The sequence below is a fragment of the Coffea eugenioides genome, chromosome 1 (assembly GCF_003713205.1).
Source record: "Coffea eugenioides isolate CCC68of chromosome 1, Ceug_1.0, whole genome shotgun sequence".
Lineage (NCBI taxonomy): Eukaryota > Viridiplantae > Streptophyta > Magnoliopsida > Gentianales > Rubiaceae > Coffea > Coffea eugenioides.
The window spans coordinates 37,780,475-37,800,056 of NC_040035.1; the positions used below are offsets into that span (position 1 = coordinate 37,780,475).

General features: G+C 33.7%; 2 protein-coding genes across 3 annotated transcripts; one reads left to right on the forward strand and one right to left on the reverse strand.

Annotated features, from left to right (window-relative positions):
- The first annotated feature begins 7,047 nt into the window (after positions 1–7,047).
- On the forward strand, positions 7,048–8,304 carry LOC113771897 (zinc finger protein ZAT9-like). The gene has a single exon (XM_027316446.1). It carries the CDS (start codon positions 7,048–7,050, stop codon positions 8,302–8,304), a length of 1,257 nt encoding a protein of 418 aa, XP_027172247.1.
- A 1,581-nt stretch (positions 8,305–9,885) lies between these two features.
- On the reverse strand, positions 9,886–18,407 carry LOC113751683. Of its 2 annotated transcripts, none has more exons than XM_027295782.1 (9): positions 18,084–18,407; positions 16,089–16,311; positions 15,924–15,976; positions 15,714–15,750; positions 14,595–14,666; positions 11,871–11,975; positions 11,349–11,505; positions 11,134–11,210; positions 9,886–10,331 (listed from the first exon to the last, which is right to left on the reverse strand). In XM_027295782.1, the coding sequence occupies exons 1-9, from the start codon at positions 18,221–18,223 to the stop codon at positions 10,266–10,268; spliced, it is 930 nt and encodes a 309-aa protein (XP_027151583.1). In that variant the 5' UTR covers positions 18,224–18,407; the 3' UTR covers positions 9,886–10,265. The 2 variants fall into 2 exon arrangements, with proteins under 2 accessions (XP_027151583.1, XP_027151591.1); XM_027295790.1 differs by having other exon boundaries at positions 15,924–16,010; positions 18,084–18,171.
- Between the last annotated feature and the right edge of the window lie 1,175 nt (positions 18,408–19,582).

A 19,582-nucleotide genomic window follows, 5' to 3' on the forward strand; every position in this document is an offset into this window, starting at 1 on the left:
TATGTATATTTTTAGGTTTAAATTACACATTGGTATATTTAATTTAAAATAAAATTTTAAATTCAAATTGGAATCAGGTGGCACGCATATAAGCATGTTAGCGTAACACCATTAGTGTATACAAGATTAACGCATATTTTGAATCATAAACAATGATAAGATTGACATCTTCTATTTATGTGTGTTAATCATATATGTATAATAAAATAAGAGATTTTGTAACGGATGTCCAATGGGCACTCGTTAATATGGATAAGAAATAAGCTACTTAATGAATCCATTCATCATTTCATTTTTTGAAAGTTATTTTTAAGGGGATTCACATGCTAAATGACATATCTAACCTTTTCACTAAAAATAAATGTAGGAAACCAAGCACGTACATTTTGTTTAATTAGGAGAATTAGAATATCATACATGATTGGCTTGTTTTGTCATTTTTAAATTTATTTTTTGAATTTTATTTCTTACAAGTCTTAAAAATTTATTATTTTGTGTCTTCTTTCAAAATAAATTGTATTTTTCCTTTTGATTTGTCATTTTATGAGGGATACAAAATTCCAAAATCATAATAGTCTTCTTATTTATTTATTTATTTTGTAAGCCACAATGGTCATGTTTAGGTATGGTTTAGAATTTAGGAATCTTCTAGTATCTCTTTGTAGTTAAAAGAAATAAAAGTATAAGAATAAGTCATTTCAGAAACCTTGATGGTTTTATGTATCTTTTAACAAAAAAAGAAAAAGAAAAATGATAGCATAAAATTAGCCGCATTCTTGTTCTCAGTTTTATGAAAAAGAATTATTAGATTTCAAAGCTAATGTTGGAAAAGAAAAAGATAGCTAAACAAAAAAAAAGGAAAAAAAAAGAGATGGAGTTGAAGCATAAACAACCATATCAAACTTAATTTCACCACACCTTTGTTAATTTATTATTATTTTTTTGTCGCAATGATAGGATTTCTATAACCTAATCTGGGAAGATGACCAATGAAGACCGTTACATATTGTGACTTTTTGTGGGAGGCAATGTTCGAACCCTGGACCTCCCGCACCACCAAGCCTTCTAGTGACCACTGGACTAAAGGCCTAGTGGCCTTTGTCAATTTATTTGAAATGGGCTTTTTTATCATTTGCAAAATTATTTCCTTACGTGGAGTTTTTAAAATTGAAGATATTACCTCTTAAATGCTAAAATTCATCAATTATGGTAAATTTATCCTCATTAACGGGGCCCATAGCTGGATTGATAAAATAATGTTCAGTTCCTTATATGGTAGGTTGATAAGTTGGACATATCTATGTTGTGCCAAGTAGACTATCTATCTTTTCGTTACGTGGACTTCTTTAATATTTGTGTTTTTATAAATTTTTTATTCTTTTTTGGTATTTTTGGTAATAATTAATTTCCTTCCTTTTTTACTTCCTAATTTATTGTAACTTTTAATCAATTTATTAATTTTTGCCTTATATATAATCGTATTAATCATGCATTACTAAATCTTTTTATCAATCAACTCATAGTTTTCTATTTTTAAAATCTTTCAACAAATTATGCGTAGTCCTGTTCAAGTGACGGGTTAAGAACAAGTTAATAAATAATCTGGGATTTATCTAAAGATTTTTCTAATTGATGCCTAATAGGCACTCATTAACACACTTTATTCACACCCAACTTACTATGTGAATACATATATCAATAATTATTATCCATCCTTATATTTATCCACTTTCTTTAATTAAGTTTACCATTTCAAAAATTTAGCACTTAAATTACACCTTAAATTTAAAGGATGCCTTACCGACGCTCGTTAGACAGACCCTTTAGCTAACTACAAAGTAATTTAAAATGTTTCCTGGTTATATCCACTAGTTCTTCGATTGTTTGTATTTTTTTGATTGTTTAAACATTTTAGAACATTTTAAAATATCATTGAACCTCTTTAAATAGTTCAACATTGAGTGATAAAAATAGTTATTTGTTTCAAGTATCGTGCTTGAAGAAATCTAAAATGAATTTGAGATAGAGGTAAAAAATGAATCAAACTACTTAATACTCAAATCAAATTCGGTTTGGTAAGAGCTCGTTCGAACTTAGTTCACTAACTAGTTAAACCAAATTTGAATAGTATTTTATATTTAATAACATTCAAACTCGATAAACAATTCGTTCAAACTCAGTTCGACAAATAAACACGCCAGTCTTGAATAAAATTTCAAACTCGTTAAAATAATCAAACAAGTTTGAATACTAGAGTGTTCGGTTTGATTTGATTCGTTTACACCCCTACTTTGAGATATGCTATTTCACAAATATTTACCCATAAGTGGGAAATAATTAATTCATTGGTAAATTAGAAAGAAGATAAAGAGGAAAAGGTGAATGAACTCAATTTTACTCAAGAAAAATAACAAAGAATATTTCTCAAACAAAGTTAACTTTTATGCGAGGCTTAAGATAGATAGTAAACTGACAATGAACTGAGTTGTAACACCAAATATTAACCAACGCAATATATTTTTACGGATCCTATAGTGTACAAGAACTATAAATAAAAGTATTGCAAGATTTTAGTAATAGCATCAAAAAATTATGAGAGCAACAAGGAAAAGTATTTAATTTGAGACTGTATCGGCAAAACTACAAATTCTACGGAAAAGAAACGTGAAATTTGTAATTTGCTGAAAGATTTTGCTTGGGCAATTCCCAGCATATGTAGGGAAAACATTTAAAAGAAAAGGAGAGCTAATAAGGTCTTATTTTGTAAGAATTGATATAATCATGCTTGCCGATTCTATTAGTTTTAATAAGGGTTTTGAGGAAGGAATTGATAAAAATAGCCTAATGATTTCTGCATGTAGACATTTCTAAGCAATAACATAATCAATCAATGTAACTATTCATTTTTGTAGGTTCTAAATTAAAAAAAGTGATTTATATTTAGAAACTTATTTTCTCTTGACATATTCATTATAAGAAATCTAGGAAGTTTATGCATGATAAAACTTAAACTGATAATCATGCATTAATTTCAATGCAGGATTTTATTATTCATCTGACAAATTAAATAATATTAATCCAGGTTCCGAAATCCGATCCCAACAAAGGAAATTTTAAAAAGAAAAATAAAATAAAATAGATGATTGCCTCAGATGGTGCTTAGCGTTCCTCTCTCAAACCACCCAACCTATCCCTCTCTCGGACAATAAGTCGTTTCTACAAATTTTAAAATAATATTTATGGGCTATGGCTTTAAAAAAAAAAACTTGGGGGTTTTTTAATATTACACCCCCCCCCATCTAGGGTGGGTATGATTTGGCCGCCACGTACCTGCCATCCAGTGTTAATGCTGAGTCAATTTTGAGTTTGGTTATTCCCAGCCACCCTTTATGGGTAACAAACTTGGGGTTGATAAACTTTTTTAGTGCTTAAAACTAACAAATTAAATTTTTTTCTATTAAACTTGTTTGATGACAAAATTCTCCTATTTTTTAACACGTTAAAACCCACTCAATTTATAAAAAGGTTCCAAGTGAAGGTTACACAATCACTTAATATGTTGAATTTATAAGCTAGTTCAAATAATGTGTCTTGTGTGGATTGCAATTTCTGGAAATTTTGTAAAAAAATATAATGTAGTGATTTGATATATGTAAGGTAAAAAAATGATTGAGAAATGTGCTCACATAAAACATTGAAATTTTTTTGGTGAAAAATGGGTTTACAAACGTAGTGTTTCAAGCATCCATGCACTTTCACACGTAGACACGTAATCTCTTTCACATGACACGTAGTTTCTTTCACATCCACAATTTCAAACATCCATGTACTCTCTCTCTCTCTCTCTCTGATCTTTCTCTTCCTCTGTCTCCTACACATACCCCTTCCACACGTTTTTCTTCTCTAATAAGGCTCCATTTGGGATTACGGTGTGTTTACAAAAAAAGCACTTTTAAGCACCAAAAATACTTTAAGGGTGTTTGGTAACTAATTTTTCGTAACTTAAGAAACCCAACTTTTGACAACTTAAAAGCATTTTTGTTAAAAGCACTTGTGTCAGAAATGTTTTTTTTTTTTGTTGTAAATCATCACAATCCTATATAATAGTCACACAATGATCTAATAGTAACATTAGTAAACTATATAATATACATTAAATAAATTAATTCAATTTAGTATTTAAATTCAATTGAATAAGCAAACATATTTGTCTTGAAAAATTTAGCAGATGAAGACTAGGAGCATAATTTAATAAGCTAGCTACTCGATTTGAACTCACAAGCAATTTGGTCCAAGGCTAGACTTGAACTCAGTATTAATCGAGTTGAAGTTCATACTATTTGATAAGATATTCAAGTTGAGTACAAGTGGGAAAAATCAAAACTCGAATACTCATTGAGTCTTATTGAATTGTGCAATTATTATATAATTTTAATTATTTATTATGAAATTACATTAATAAGTGAAAAATCACGAAATTTACCAAAAAAATTGAGTTTAAATACTTAATTGAGCTTGAACTCGAGCTCTAGCTTATTTTAAGGTAAAATAAGTTTGAACTCAACTTTTAAAAACTCAACGAGTTGGAGATCGATGTCAAGTTCAAGAATTTTTACTCTAGCAATGTTCAAACTCGACTCAATTTAATAGCAGTCCTAATTAAGACATAACAATATAATTTTAGTCTTCAAATTTCAAACTTCAGTATTTAGCTTTACCAAACATCTCCTTAGATGAAAGAAGAAGAGAGGAAGAGGTTGTTGCCAGAGGGCCCATTCAGTTTTGTATCATTAATACATAATCCAAAATAAAGTTCATGAGTGAAGACCAACAAGGAAAATTTTCAAAGGCGCTGACTCACTCCTAAAGACCAACAAGTAAAATTTTCAAAGGCGCTGACTCAAACAAATCACTTTAATGCCAAATTTAAAGGCGCAACTAATTTGGCATTATTTAGAGCTAAAAATTTGTAACTTGTGAAAAAATCTGCAATGTTTCATTATATGCGCACTCTACAACAAATTTAAAAATAATTAATCAATAAAGATTGTGCATATCTATCTTGCTTGCTCCTATAAATTAGTCCACACTAGCGAAGCAGTCTTTGCTAAAAGCTGCCAAGGTTTGTAGCTCCTAACTCTTTTTCTCTGAGTGAGTGAGTAGTTCTTAGTGTTGAAAATTTTTTAAAAAAAGGATTTTTTATATGTGATCAAGCCTCAACTTTTTTAAAAAAAGGATTTTTTTATATGTGATTTTATGCTTGATTAGCAATAGTTTCTTGTATTTATGAAATACTTTTAAATAAAAATATGCTATGGAAGTGAATGGATTGAATTGTGTTGGTATACATGAGAGTATCTTGTCTAATTAATACTCTCTGCATGCTTTTTGTTGTAGGAAAGAGCATTTGGAGTGTTCATTGTGCCTAGAACCTCAGGCAAGTAAATTTGTGGTTATCTTTTCTTTCATATCTATCCCAATTAATTAAGCATTCTTACAAATTTAACTGCCAATGCAAAAGCCAGGTTCACATATGCAGAAGGATTTTTCATTTTATTGACCCCTTTTGCAGGATCGTAGGCTTCAATGTTCAAATTCCTGACCTCCTCCAAAGTAGAGAAATAAATTTGCAAATGATCATATATATAATTGGTGGATATTTGGCAACAGATGGAGTATTAGATGTCTAATCGGTAGACTCTATGATATGATCTATCGATTTGACTGTGTTTTCAAAATCCATACCACCTCCATCAGATCCCTAATATTCCATTCAAGTAGTAATTAAGAGTGGTATTTGCTGCATGAAAAGCAAATTAGATAGAAAAGGGAGGATTTCCAAGAAATGCATACAATAGGTATCCATTTGATCCAATTATTTGGATATACCAAATGAATCACTTTTTTGTGTTCTTCTTCAAATATCACTTTAAAAACAACCACAAGTTAGAGATTTCTATAGGTGGAGAGAACCATTGTTAACTTGCTACCAGCTTTTCTTAACCTTAGGTCATCGTTGTACTCCCCTTGTTATTAGTGCTTGGGGGATCAAGGGAGAAAAATGGGGATGGGGGTAGGGAGTGGAATGGCTACAATTAAAGGAGTGGGGGAAAATTTTAGAAATCACCACAACTAAGAGAATTAAATGGATTGGAATGAAAATGTAGTTAATTTGTTGCCAATTTTTTTTTTTTTTTGTTAATTTTATGTCGCCATCCTACTTTTTTTTTATTTTTATTTTTGGGGGATCAAGGTAGGAAAAAAGGGGATGGGATAGGGGGTGAAATGACTAAAATTAAGGGAGTAGTTAGAAAAATAGATAGAGAGCTGAGTGAAGGCATTAATCATCTATCCATCATGAAAGAGTTCCACAACCCAAAACTTGTTTAAATTCTTCTTTTTTAGCTTTTGGTAGGTTGAAAGAAGAAAGAAAAAGAAAAAGAAAAAAGAGATATTCACCTCGACTAATTAAGGGGAAAGATTAGGGAGATAAATTAGATTTTGAAGGATTACAAAAAGTTAGAAAGGAATAGTATTTTGGATATCCATTAAGACTTAAGAATATACAATAATTCAAAAGCTAGCCATCAATGCAACACTGAATGTGGTTTTAATTATTAATATTCAATTGATGCATACAAACTTTACCTGGTTCTCATTATCTTCTCTTTCAGCAAACCCCATTAATTGTTTTCCTTTCAAAACCTCCTATAATCTTTCAATAATCATAATCTGCCATCTTATATCTTTTAATGTACTTTCAAATTCTTGGTTTTGTGTCTTTATTTGTGTTTTATAGCCCTCTTGCACACTTGAATATTACTTTTAAAGTTTTTGTTTATTTTCTTCTTTACCATTTCATATGCAATTCATACTTTTTCTGCATTTTCAATATTCATTGCTTGACAAACATGTCACTGTTCTAATTCTTACTTTATATATTTATTCTTAGCGATTGTTCACACTTTTTAATCATTAAATTTCTATACTGATAATGATATGCTTGATTAACAGATAATTTGGCCAATTGGTGAAGCTTTGTTGATAATGGCAGAGTTGGTGATTACGCTGAATGTGGCTAAAAGAGAAGGAGATGAAATGGTGAGGAATCCTTATACTTGTCTAGCCTGCAACAAAAGTTTCAGCAATGGACAGGCTTTTGGAGGCCACAAAAGGATACACTCCTTGAAGAAAAAAGAAAAGAAGCCTATTGAGGTGATTATTCTTGATTTCTCTCGAGAGAATCCATGGTATTATAAGTGCTCAACCTGTCGAAAAACTTTTCGTACTGAAAGCTCTTTCAAGAAGCACCAGAAAAGCTCTTTCAAGGAGCACCAGAAAACTCATCTTAAAAGAAAGAAACCAAAGGGTACTGTGGAACCTTCAATCACTGCAAGCTATACCAGGCCCTTATCAACCACCTCCAGTGACGTAATACTAGTGCAAGATGATCCAGTCAAATTGGAGAATGGTGAAGAGCACAGGCTTTCAGATATGTCAAAATTCTTGACCCCTGGCTGGTCAAAAACTGGTAAAAGATCCCTGGTTGCTGGAGGTCTTGCACAGATTTCAACTCCTGAGGATGTACATCAAGTTGCTAACGATCTCATTGTGCTATCTTATGGGGAAGCAAGAGCAGAAGATCTTCCTCTTAAGAAGAGGAAGATAGAGTTGCCACCTTTTGAAGAAATGGATTATCAGCATGAGGAAACTGTTCTGGACCACATGCGCAAAGGAAAAGGTCAAGGATTTGTCGCCAATTCATCAGGGGATATAAGGGAAGTAATCTCAGGAGATTTTATTTGCCAAAAATGCAACAGGTCTTTCCCGACTTATCAAGCCTTAGGTGGTCACAACTCGCATCATAAGAGAGCTGCCAAGAAGGAATCCAGAGTCAGATTTCCGAAGTCTAATGGCTCATCATCAAGCAATCTTGCAGAACGTGCTAGTGCCAGGTGGCCACACAAGTGTTCGTTTTGCAACAAGTCCTTCAAAACGAGCCAGGCGCTCTCGGGCCATATAAGACATAAGGCTCCCGTTCCCCCTGCTGCTGTTCCCCTTGTTGAGGTTGCTGTGGAGGAAATTATCGAGGAAGCAATAGTTCAGGTACCTAAAAGGGCTCATCTCTTTGATCTCAATGAACTGCCTCCACCTGAAGATGGTGATGGAATAGATGACGAGGACATGGTACAGCCAGAAAACAGTACTCCTCGTCTTTCTTGGCATGAGGGAGTTGGTGATCCTGGAAGTTCCTCAACCCCATCCCGTGGAGGAGAACTGGAGAACAACGGGGCCAACATCTAGAAGTTGCATGGTTCCAAAAGCAACTAAGGGTTTCGTAGTGGCTTAAACAACTATATATCAGTATTGCAGTTCCTCTTTAGCTCTTTTTGCGTATCTTTGGGTGTAAAATATAATGTGTTAAACAGTTGGTGTTGGTCTTTTGGTTGTCTCAAATTGTTGTTGCAGACTTGCAGTTCTCTTAGCTCTTTTTGTGCACTCTTGGGCACAATATGTGTTGTCTTAATTATGTAGTCAAGCAGAACAAAGGTCAAACTTCGGTTTGTTTCATCGGATTTGGAGTTTTCTTAGCTGAACCCTTTTAACTATATCCTCTTTTAAGCTCTTCTATTACTTCAATAAGAGTTTTTGATGACAGAACTAAGAAGCTATTTATGGTGGCTGTTATGCAGCCAGTGGTATAGCACAGTAGTAAGCACAGGCAGCTGATGGTGTTTGTTATACAGGCCAAAGCATGTTCATATAAATTACCAAACATGAAATGATACGATCTCTCAAAAAGGTGCAATTTCTCTTAGGTGCTTGTTTTTTTTTCCCCTCCTCAACTTTTCCTAAACAAGAAAAACAATCTATAGCAAAGAATATTAATTATACATATAAAACCTATTAATAAGTTCGAGTATAATCACTAATAATTCCTTTGACACGTTAAATCCAAGTAAGTTGTTGTCGTATAGATCCAAACATCATTCAGCTTTGCTCGTTTTCTTGATTTTTTTGAAATCCAAACTAATATATATAATTTTATTATAAGGCTTTCATTTCGTATAATAGAGTTGGATGTTGACCTTTTCCTGTTGACATTTTCCTTAAAAAATGAAGAGAAAACAAGAATTCTTTTTGGTCTGGCTCAATCGCCTGAGCGTATTAGTGGTAGCTCGTATGCGATCTACTTCCGTACTTTGCTTTTAGATCCTCTTCTGTTTCTAGATACAGTCACTCGTCCCGTTCTAATATATATATATATATATATATATATATATATATATATATATAGTACATTTGAGTTCTAATTACAATAAGATCGAGAAAAATGAAGACAAATGATACTAGAGAGATAATTTAAATTTAAAAAATTTTAGACAAATAGAAACCTCACAATGAATATAGATATAAAGGACAATTCATACTTTTTTATTTTTTTAAATTTTCTAACCGTCAATCATATCTGGCGAGTGAACTTAGGTCTCCATTTTATTAATAAAATTCACACCTTTCTTGACTTAATACGATCTGCAAAGCAGGCGACAAAAGACCAAGTGAAACCTTATTTATTTATTAATTATTATTATTATTACCCATCTTTTATCTCCTTCATTTGTTTGGAAAGTATTTTCATTGTAATTTTACTTCCTTAGAGACTACCCGCCAGCTGAGAGATTTGGATATGTTTCTACTTTTCTGAATCTTTCACCTCCTCTATTGGTTTGTAAAGTAGTGCATCGTGATTTTACTTCATCAGAATGTATATTCCGAAATTTTGTCAGCTCTTTCAACGCCCTATAGCATATCAGGTTTGTAAAAGGTCGAATATTGTAGACAAGTCGCAGCAGGAATATTGCAGGTAGCCATGAAACAGTCAAATATTATGCAGAAAACCAACAGCACACTGGATCAAATATTATGCAGAAAACCAACAAGATACTGGGGATTTTAACATATGTTACAGATTACACAAATCTGCTGTAATTATCTTCATTCCTTGATGAGAAACTTCAGATCACAATTGAACATTAGAGGCCTCTGATCTTTGACAGAGGAATAAAAGCAGCCTCTAATTCAAGACGTAGAAATTTACATCAGATATGGTATACATTGCTTCCCTATAATCTTGTAACTGAATCACGCCAACCAAATATGCCTTAAAAAACCAACAGGCTGTTGGCATCAACTTTTGCGTCCGAAGTACTTTTACTGCTACAACTTCACAGTCTTAAGGAAATGATGCAACATAATGTCACAGCTCAGAGTTCCATGGACATCAGCAGCCTCTGATCTTTCGAGAGAGGAGACGAAGCAGCCTCAACAATCTGCAGAGTTAAATTAGTAAGCTAAATGTACTTCTAAATTTTCACAGCTAACAAAAGCAACTGGTGATAATGTGATTTTGCAAATGGTGTAGCCAAAGAAACTGAGTAGATGACATCTAGACAGACATTTTTTAATATCGGCATAATTTAGATGGCTCAAATCAGGTTTCCTGCCCCCCCACTTCTTGTTGTCCAAATTCAGGATTTACTGAGCTCCTTCTGACAAGAGAATTATTTCGGATAGACAACCCAATGAAATCATTCTAATTGTGATGGATCCAGGTTCACATTTAGTGTCTCTAAGCCATCATGAACTGGATAAATGTCAAAAATGCAGAAAGTGTGGAATACTCAAGCTGCATGCAGCTGGTGAATAGCATCATTCACATGAAGATGTAGTTGGTGAAGGTTCCAATGTCCTCTCTTTAATAATTGAGCTTTTCACAATACAAATAGACGCATCTTGAACTCACATCTTAAGAAAAATCTTCCTAGAGCAACAGAAGCAAAGAATAGAACGGCATCTAATCATGTGGATGTTGACTACTACTGCAGGCAAGGATAAGATAAAAAACACTAAAAATGCAGAAAGAACTGACAAATGTATAAGAATTGAGGTGAAACCAGTGCAATTTGCACCATATATTTGGTTGGGAGGTACATTATTGCCCAAAGAACTAGTGATCAAGCTCAATTTTCCAAACCACCAGGAGCATGTTTCAAGAAGAATGACTACAGCTGTTCCATGTTGACTAATTTGCATTCAGGATATTAAAACACCATAATGGATCAAGTGCTGCACCTTAAAGCCAGTTTTTCTGTAAAGCTCTTGAGCTGGCATGTTGTCAGCATTCACATGAACAAACAATTGCTTCGTACCTGCTTGCATACAAATCAACCAATAAAGAACAACACAAGTGACAGTTACCCAGGCAAATGACACATTACAGACACACAAAGAATAGGGAGGAATGATAGTTGCAGGCACAAATTTAGCTCAGAGTTGAGAAGTGGCACCTGCTAAGGTGGCAGCTTCAGTAGCCAAATACAGCATGTTTGTAGCAATACCCTGACGTCGGGCAAACTTTGCAACACAAACATTTGCAATGTATGCATACTTGTGTGCATCAAAGGGGTCATGGCTCACCAAGACTGGTGACACTCTTTTTACCTCCTGAGAACAGTCGATAAAAAATTAAACATTGAGCTCAATATTATAGAGGAAAAATAAGCTTCCAAATACCCTTTTGCAGACTAGCCCCTTCTAGTTTCCATTTTCTTTTTTCTTCATTAACACCAAGTAAAATGAAATAAATGGAAACAATTGGGAAGAAATATGTCTTTTAAAGACCACAATGAGCAAGTGTTCCAATCCAATGAAATTTGAAAAGTAGCTCATGCACAAGGCACCTTTTAATTAATTTCCCACAATATACTGTGGGAGCTGCCTTAGAGGAGGTATTTTTGATACCTACATCAAATTTCACTATTTCACCTGTATGTCTACAAGAGGATCCAGAAAATGTTTTAAGTGTGTACCCCAGGATATGCTTCTCCTTGCACAAACTGGCGAATACTCAGGTCCAAAGTGCCCACAACACTGTTCAGAACAGTTCTTCTAACATTCTTCTCTTCCTTCTTGACCTGAAATATCAAAAATACATTACCGAGGAACAGTAACCAGGCAAGAAATATTAAATTTGTTCCTCATTTTATGGACTACAAATGTTTTGAAGATGTAAATAAAGCAAATATAACGAACAATTCAGAACACAAATGCCTTTAAGTGGGACAAAATTTAATGATAGATTTCTTAAATCACAAGAAGATGAATCTCCAACAAAAACCAAGCCCCATAAAGGTATGAGAAAAGGGAAACTGACCCCAACCAGTTTAGAAGACCTGCTGATATATCTTGATCTTGAAATAATGCTGTGTCCTAACCACAAATAAAAGCCCACTAATGCAAGCAATGAAACACCACATTTTTATTTCTTTCCCCATATTTTCCCTTGTTTAATTTCCTAAAGATAAAAGGAGTCTGCTGAATAAACATAACAAGTTTAGACTATTATTATGATGCCTGAAATTGTCGATGTTGTAGGATATTGTAAAGAAAATAGCTGGAGCTTCACGTTAAGAAATTCAAGTTTCCCAGCCCCTCCAGGTGAGATAGGTAATGTTTGACTTATTTATTATTTACCCAATACACAGATTATTTGTTTGTTTTTCTCTAACCAATAGGTTTCAACGAACTCCTCAGACTTCTGTAGGTATTCAATAACAGAAAAAAATTTCCACCCCACAAAAGCATTGGATACGTCACTAAGAACAAGCATCTTAAAAGTCATGGACCATAAATTATGCTGAACAATGAGAAAAAAGTCCAGTGAGGGCAAATTCTTCAGTTACATTGATGTACTTACAAATCCTACATACGTTTCCAAAAATGCTTCCAAAATCACTTTTGTACAACTGCAACTTTAATAACAGCTAAATATTTGTGGCTGAAAGAGATCCTATCACTACACATTTTTATCCCCTCCCTCTTTGCCTGTGTCATCCTTAGGGAAAACATGCCTGTGAACTTATTATATTACCCAACCAATCAACCTCATTCAATGAAAATTGCAAATGATTACTGGAATATCCTCAAAGCAGAAAAGGACCTTTTTACAATATCCTACTTTATTACCAAAGTTTTATTGTTGTTAGGTGATATTATTGGATTTTCCTCCTTTTAATTTTCTTAAATATAACCCAAGAATTCAGACAACTCATACACTAAATATAGAAAAGTTCATAAAAAGTCAATGAAATTCTAGTTCACTCTTTAGCACACTAAACTATTTAATTTTATAGTTTCAAGTTCTTTCTAGCTAAGTGCTATTGCTCTATTACTGACACACATCAATCATTTAATATTGGCTTAAACAAAACAGGTATGAACATTACTCAAAAAGCTCATTTGGATGGAAACGAAAGATAAGAAAACGAAATATTTATGTTTGACAGTTTCATGACGAAAGAAAAGAAAGAAAGGGGAGCATTTAGGGAAATAAAGAAGCCACAAGGCTTTTTCTTACAGCCACTAAAACCCTTTGACAACATGTTCACCCAAAAAAACTTAACAAAAAGATAACAATGACCAAAAATTCCTAAATCAGCAGAGGAGAGAAGCAAATCTTCCTGAACTTTCTCTTCTTTCTTTTCTCTCAGAAACTCCCAAAAGGCCTAAAGGGAAATATAATAAATTTAACTGTTTCAATATCAACTGCAAAATTTAGCCATCCATAGTCCTCATTGGAGCAGTAAATCACTACCATATCATGAACTTGCAGATTCAAAAACTTCCAGCAAACACTAATGCCAGGGGCATCTACAACAAATCTTGAGAATAGCAATATCCATTTTATTTACACGTTCAAGAAATAGGTTTCCAAAAGGGACTCAAACTACAGGGCAATGTCCTCCTGCTGCTGACAATATTGCAGCACTTGCAATAGAAAATTTTTTTTCTTTTTGGTAGACATGTCAATAACACATGCAACAAAGATATTAATGCTCTGCATCCTTCCCTGCCATGCTACCACAATCACCATTAACTTTCCCACAGAAAAGCTACTATCCATGGGCAGACATGGACTGCTCTATCTCTCTTCCTCTCTCTCTGTAACCCACACAAGCAAATATACTTAATCATCATGCCTCCCACTAAACCCAGACTGCCAAAGAATAAATACCTGGAATAAGGAAAGAAAACCACACAAATGGGGGAAAAAGACCAAAAAAAGAAGAGATGATTGTTAGCCCCAAGAAAATAGCACGTTTCAGTTGTCCAATGGTGGTCAGTCGTCACATGTCGTTGAAACACATTTTTAGTTGTTTTTCAATCTTTTTAGAAGAGTTACTTGACAAAGTTGTAATTGGAAAACACTGTTGAAACTTCTATGATTAAAGATGTTGGTAAGATGAAAATCAAAATCAGATGGTTAAAACTCAAAATTCTGGATACTAGAATATTTTTTCAACAGTTACCCTAACGAGATTTACATGTGTGCATGGAGGTAGGCTTTTGGAAACATGAATGGCAAGGAACACAACCTACACTAGGCATCCATAAAAGGAAAAAAAAAAAAAAAAGAATCAACAATGTGAAACTTCTTTTGTTATCAAAAGCAACAATGAATACAAATAATAGACACTCTCATAAAGATAGGTTTTTGGAATCAGAGTACTTCATAAGAACTTAAGTGCACTTACAGCAACAAAACAAGTGCACTTCAATGAATTTCCTTCCTGCCCAAAACATCTCCGCTTGAGAGCATAGAACTCCTGCATGTAAGAAAGACATCAATGAAAGAGTCAATAACCAACTTCATCATCAGGATGCGGTGAGTTATAGAAACTGTCGTAACTATCATTAGCTGTCCAATCACAACGACCAATAACTTGCATGACTTTGATAACCAATAACTTGATTTTTTAGAACCAAAGAATACTGTGCAAACACATCACCATCTTTCCATGATCTTGGTATTCAATGCAACTTTTAGATGTGTCTTAATAATAGAAAAAGAGTGTCACTAGAGGCACCAACAGGTATGCTTCTATCAGCCTAACATAAAGAGAAAATCTGAAACCCATGGACACATGGAAATTGAGAGTATCTCCTCCACAGTTGAAGGGAAAGATCCTATCCTTGAACTTTTACTTAAGAAAATCCCATCCGTGCTGCTTCTGTTTGTTTCAGAAAGAGAATTCCTGTGACACTTAACATGCCTCAACAACAGAGTTGTACACTAGTTCTGACCAAGCTCCTGTCCCAACAGAATCTTATACAAAAATAAGTTCCTAAAATCAGCTTACTCCTTTTCTTACATATTGAATATAGAAGACTGCAGCTATACCTGGACCTCAATACTACAATAAGACATGGCTAGTGAACTGTAACTAATGATTAGAGTTGGCACATTGAGTCATGAATTGGCATTAGTTACAGGTGTCATTGGACACATCTAGTTTCTAGGTTTACAAAAGCTAAGGCATATGACTGCAAGTTCTGAAGCATGTTAGTGTTGAATGCAGAATAACATGAGAAACTCGACTAAAAAAGTCCTGTTTAAAAAATATCATCAGAATGCCTACCTTAGTGCCCTTTTACAGGCACAGGCAACTCAATTCGCTACAAGTCGACTGAGAACACTAAAAGGGGGAGGGAGAAGAAGGTATGGAATGGAGAGAGAGAGAGAGAGAGAGAGAGAGATCTAGCATTTTCTTGAAATTAGGTATCCAATACTAAGCCTAGCAGTTGAAATTTCTGAATAATGATGTAACAAGATTCAAATTAACTAAGCCATACAATAATTCTGTGCTATATACCTGTTCAGCATATTTTCTCTTATAAGTATCTACATGCCTGGAAAATCAAAATTCCAGAAAATCACATTAATGAGGACCAAAAGAGTTCTCAAATCTGCAAATAAAACAACTTCAGAAACTAAAATAGGATAAATGTTGAGGGGCTGGGGGGAGGTGCAAATAAGAAATTAAACCAGCCAGGATACGGGACACAGAGCAAGCAGAACAAACCGCATATAAGAGACTGACTCCCAATGCGCTTCTGCTCGTAGCCATGCTGCTGTCTGCCATTCGAATTGAGACATGGAGGCAAAAATTCTGAAGTGCTTTTAGAAAAGTAAATTCAAGAAGAGAAATAATGTCGAACAGAGAACACATAAGAAGAGCAAAACCAACCCAATATTCTTCATCCAGAATCGTCTCACGAGCAATGAACCGACCAAACTTTCGGATGTGTGATCCACAGTATTCCTCATCAGTAAGTTGAAGCCGGTTAAAAGATAGCTCAGGCATCTTTGAGCTCTCAATCTTATGAAAGGAAGAGTGTCGGATCCGCTGATCATCATTACAATGGACTTCGAGATGCTTTAATCTAAAGTGTGAAGCAGGAAATGTATCCCTAGAAGAATTAAGATGCCAAAGAGGAAAACTATCAGATTAAATCTGTGTGCTTGTCTATTGCATGTGTGTCTTTGGTACTTGGTTATGTACTGGACAGTGGATTAGTCATTTACTAATCTTCCATGTGGTATGAATACAAGTTATTTAAGGTGTCCCATTCCTTGAGAATATCTGCTAGCAGAGCAGCTTGGTTATGTCTGCTCAGTTAATTGGGATATCAAATTCAAGCTGGAATTTGTACCTCAGTAGGAACTATTTATCATGATATCGTCTTTGACGATGTATTACATCTATCATCTGCTTTATTCATTTAACTGTTTCCGAAGCCTAGTGTTATCTTTGGTGTCAAGATATAACAATATAGTAATGTCAGTATTGTGCATCATAAGTCATCCCAAGTTTTCATAGAGCAACTGAGCAGCTAATTTTAAAAATACAACAGTTAACTGAGAGACAAAGTGAAAGGCGATGACGAAAAATGGTACTCTGTCATTTGACTTGTCATATATTGCCATCATCTTCTACAATACCATTTATCAACTTCTTTTTTTCCGTTATTTTTTATTAAACCAATAGCTACTCTAATCTGTCATCCTTACACGTCAAAGGTCATCATAAACAATGAAATTGCTAAGATACAAATAGGAAAGCAGCAGAATGGGAAGTTCAGAGGGCGGAGGTGCTTCCCTTTTATGCTATATATCCTTCAAAGTATTCACAACTTTAACCACCAAAAGAGTCAGAACCACAGATTTTACAGGATTATCAATTCTAATTATAAAAAAGAACCATCATAGCACTTGTGAAACAGCAATTGTCAAGAAGAAAGATGAAATTCTAATCTGACCATGAAACAATAAGTAAAAACATCACCACAGAAATTATCAACCAGTAATAATATCACCATAGTTTATCGCCAATTCTCCACCCCTTTGCACATATAAGCATAGTAATTTCAAGAAAATAAATTTATTTCGTACAGTCTCAGCCTCCACTATTATAGGCTTAACTGCAAACACCTAAAAAAAATGGTGAAGAACGAAATCACAATCGAGTCTGTAGCCCATCTCTCCCTTCTGACAGTCATAAATATGCTTAATTGACCATCAAAACACCATATCCCAATCACTTATTTCTACTTGAACTCAAGTATGCCCGAACTTGAGCTGAGTTCCAGATCGAGCACTAGGTTAGATAAGCCAATCAGGCCAAAACTCTGACTCAACTTGGCTCATTTGCAGCAAAGCAGATATCTCTGGATATATAGTGTGTTTGGATTGTAAATTATTTGAAATATTTTTACTGTAGCACTTTTTTTGATATGATGTATGTGAGATAATAAGGTAATTGGAAAATGTGTTGATGATGTAATCAAATCAGTACGTGTAAATAAGGTGTAAATAAAGTGAAATAATCTTCAATCCAAAATTATCCACGAAAGGAAAATCTATCCATATAAATTTTGCTCTTAACTAAATAAGCAATAATAGCATTTAATTTGCCACATCATAAATTTGGATTTTCATTACATTATTACTTATCCATCATCATCATCATCATCAAGAAGTTCCGATAAAGAATTATACCTACAAACGTGACTAACAATTAAACACAGCAACTGCCAAAAAAGAAAAGTTACTTTTACTTCAGCATATTCTGGTCGGCAGAAATTAAAAAAATTAACTAAAAAAAAGGAAGATTTCAAGAAACAAGAAAAAATAAATAAATTTAGAGGAATTAAGGAAAAATGATTAACTTTTTTCTTTTTACCTATTATTATTGAAAACGGCAAGGACGATCAGAGGTTCTTCGTGCTTTTCGTATCTCTTACGCCTCGAGAGAAGCCAAGTGAATTGCGGTGGTTGTTGCCGGACTTTGAATTCCGGCATGAATTTGCTTCTCAGCTCCATCTTCTTCTTCGTCTTTTTCTTCTCTTTTCTAAAAAATTTTCTGGTTTTTCAATTATCACATAGCAGAAGAATATATTTTGTAGGAATAATTCTGGAAGTATTCGGAAGGAGAAGAAGAAGAAGAAAAAGAAAAAGAAAGAAGATTTATGAGTAACGATTTTGGAAATGGATAAAATGGTGGAATGGATAAAGCGCGTTCTGACGTCTGATCAGAAGCTAATTTTTTTATAGAAAGCGGTTGGCTTTGTTTCTTTGTATCTTTCGCCAAAACAAGAAAGCGGTTGATCTGGAACCGCTATCTGCCACGTTTTCATGAGGGAAAAAGCAGTATAATCTATAATGGCAATGATTTAGGGGAAAAATAGGATAAATCACCCCTAAAGTATCTCTTTGTCTACTTTGACCCCCTAAACTTTTGGTTGCAACACTTACCCCCTTTAGTTTCTCAATTAAGTCCAATGTACTCCAATTCATTGGCTCTAGAAGAGTAGAAGGGGCATAAGACCTACATCATCTATTGTTATTCATCAATTGAATTTCAAAAGTATACTGGTCGAATAAATTGAATGATGAGGAGGAAAAAGGATTAGAAAGTGTATGAGGAGAATTTTTAAAATTGAAGTATCTAAGGGTCATTGACAAGTCAAGGTAAGGGACTAAAGTTCAAAATTTGGTCTATTGAAAGAAAATTTTATATGGTTTTATGAAAAAAAATTTGGTAAACTTAGTAATATCAAGACTTTCAGATATAAAACGGACATGTTTAATTAGATTATGCATGTTTAATATAAACATTGTAGCATTTAGCTGGTTTAACATTTGCTAAATTTGTAAACAAAATTCTAGTTGTGTGTTTTCCAAAAACTTCTAACAAATAATTTTCATAAAACATATACCCTTGATGAAAAATAAAAGAAAGATTCTCATGGTCTTTTCCGATCTTCCAAGAGATGGATGCCTTTTAGGATTAACTTGCATTTAATTTAAACTTCTAGGAATCTTCCAATAGATATCGTCGCCTAAATTGGCAAATATGTCTATGTTAAATTATGAGAAATGAAGATAGGCAATCCTATATTGTCTGTTAGCTACAATCCGCTTCCTCGTTTTTCTTGGAAGGGTGATTAATATTATCAACAATAAGTATGTTAAAAAATCACAAATTGTATTTCCACCCCAATGATACTACATTTTTATGAAATGCCTAGTAACACTACTAAATAGTTCTAGTGGTCTTAGTGCAATAGTTCTAGTGGTCTTAGTGCAATTTTTTTTTTTTTTTTTTGAGAAGATCTTAGTGCAATTTCCAAAGCACGCATATTAGTCTGATTTGTAGATGCGCTAAGGATTTACAGGTTA

Coding starts and splice junctions, on each gene's coding strand:
- LOC113771897 (XM_027316446.1), top strand. CDS start 7,048: ATGGCAGAGTTGGTGATTACGCTGAATGTGGCTAAAAGAGAAGGAGAT.
- LOC113751683 (XM_027295782.1), bottom strand. CDS start 18,223: ATGGAGCTGAGAAGCAAATTCATGCCGGAATTCAAAGTCCGGCAACAA. Junction 14,667..15,713: donor AGAGAAAATATGCTGAACAG/GTATATAGCACA, acceptor TCTTACATGCAG/GAGTTCTATGCTCTCAAGCG. Junction 10,332..11,133: donor ACAGAAAAACTGGCTTTAAG/GTGCAGCACTTG, acceptor TTAACTCTGCAG/ATTGTTGAGGCTGCTTCGTC.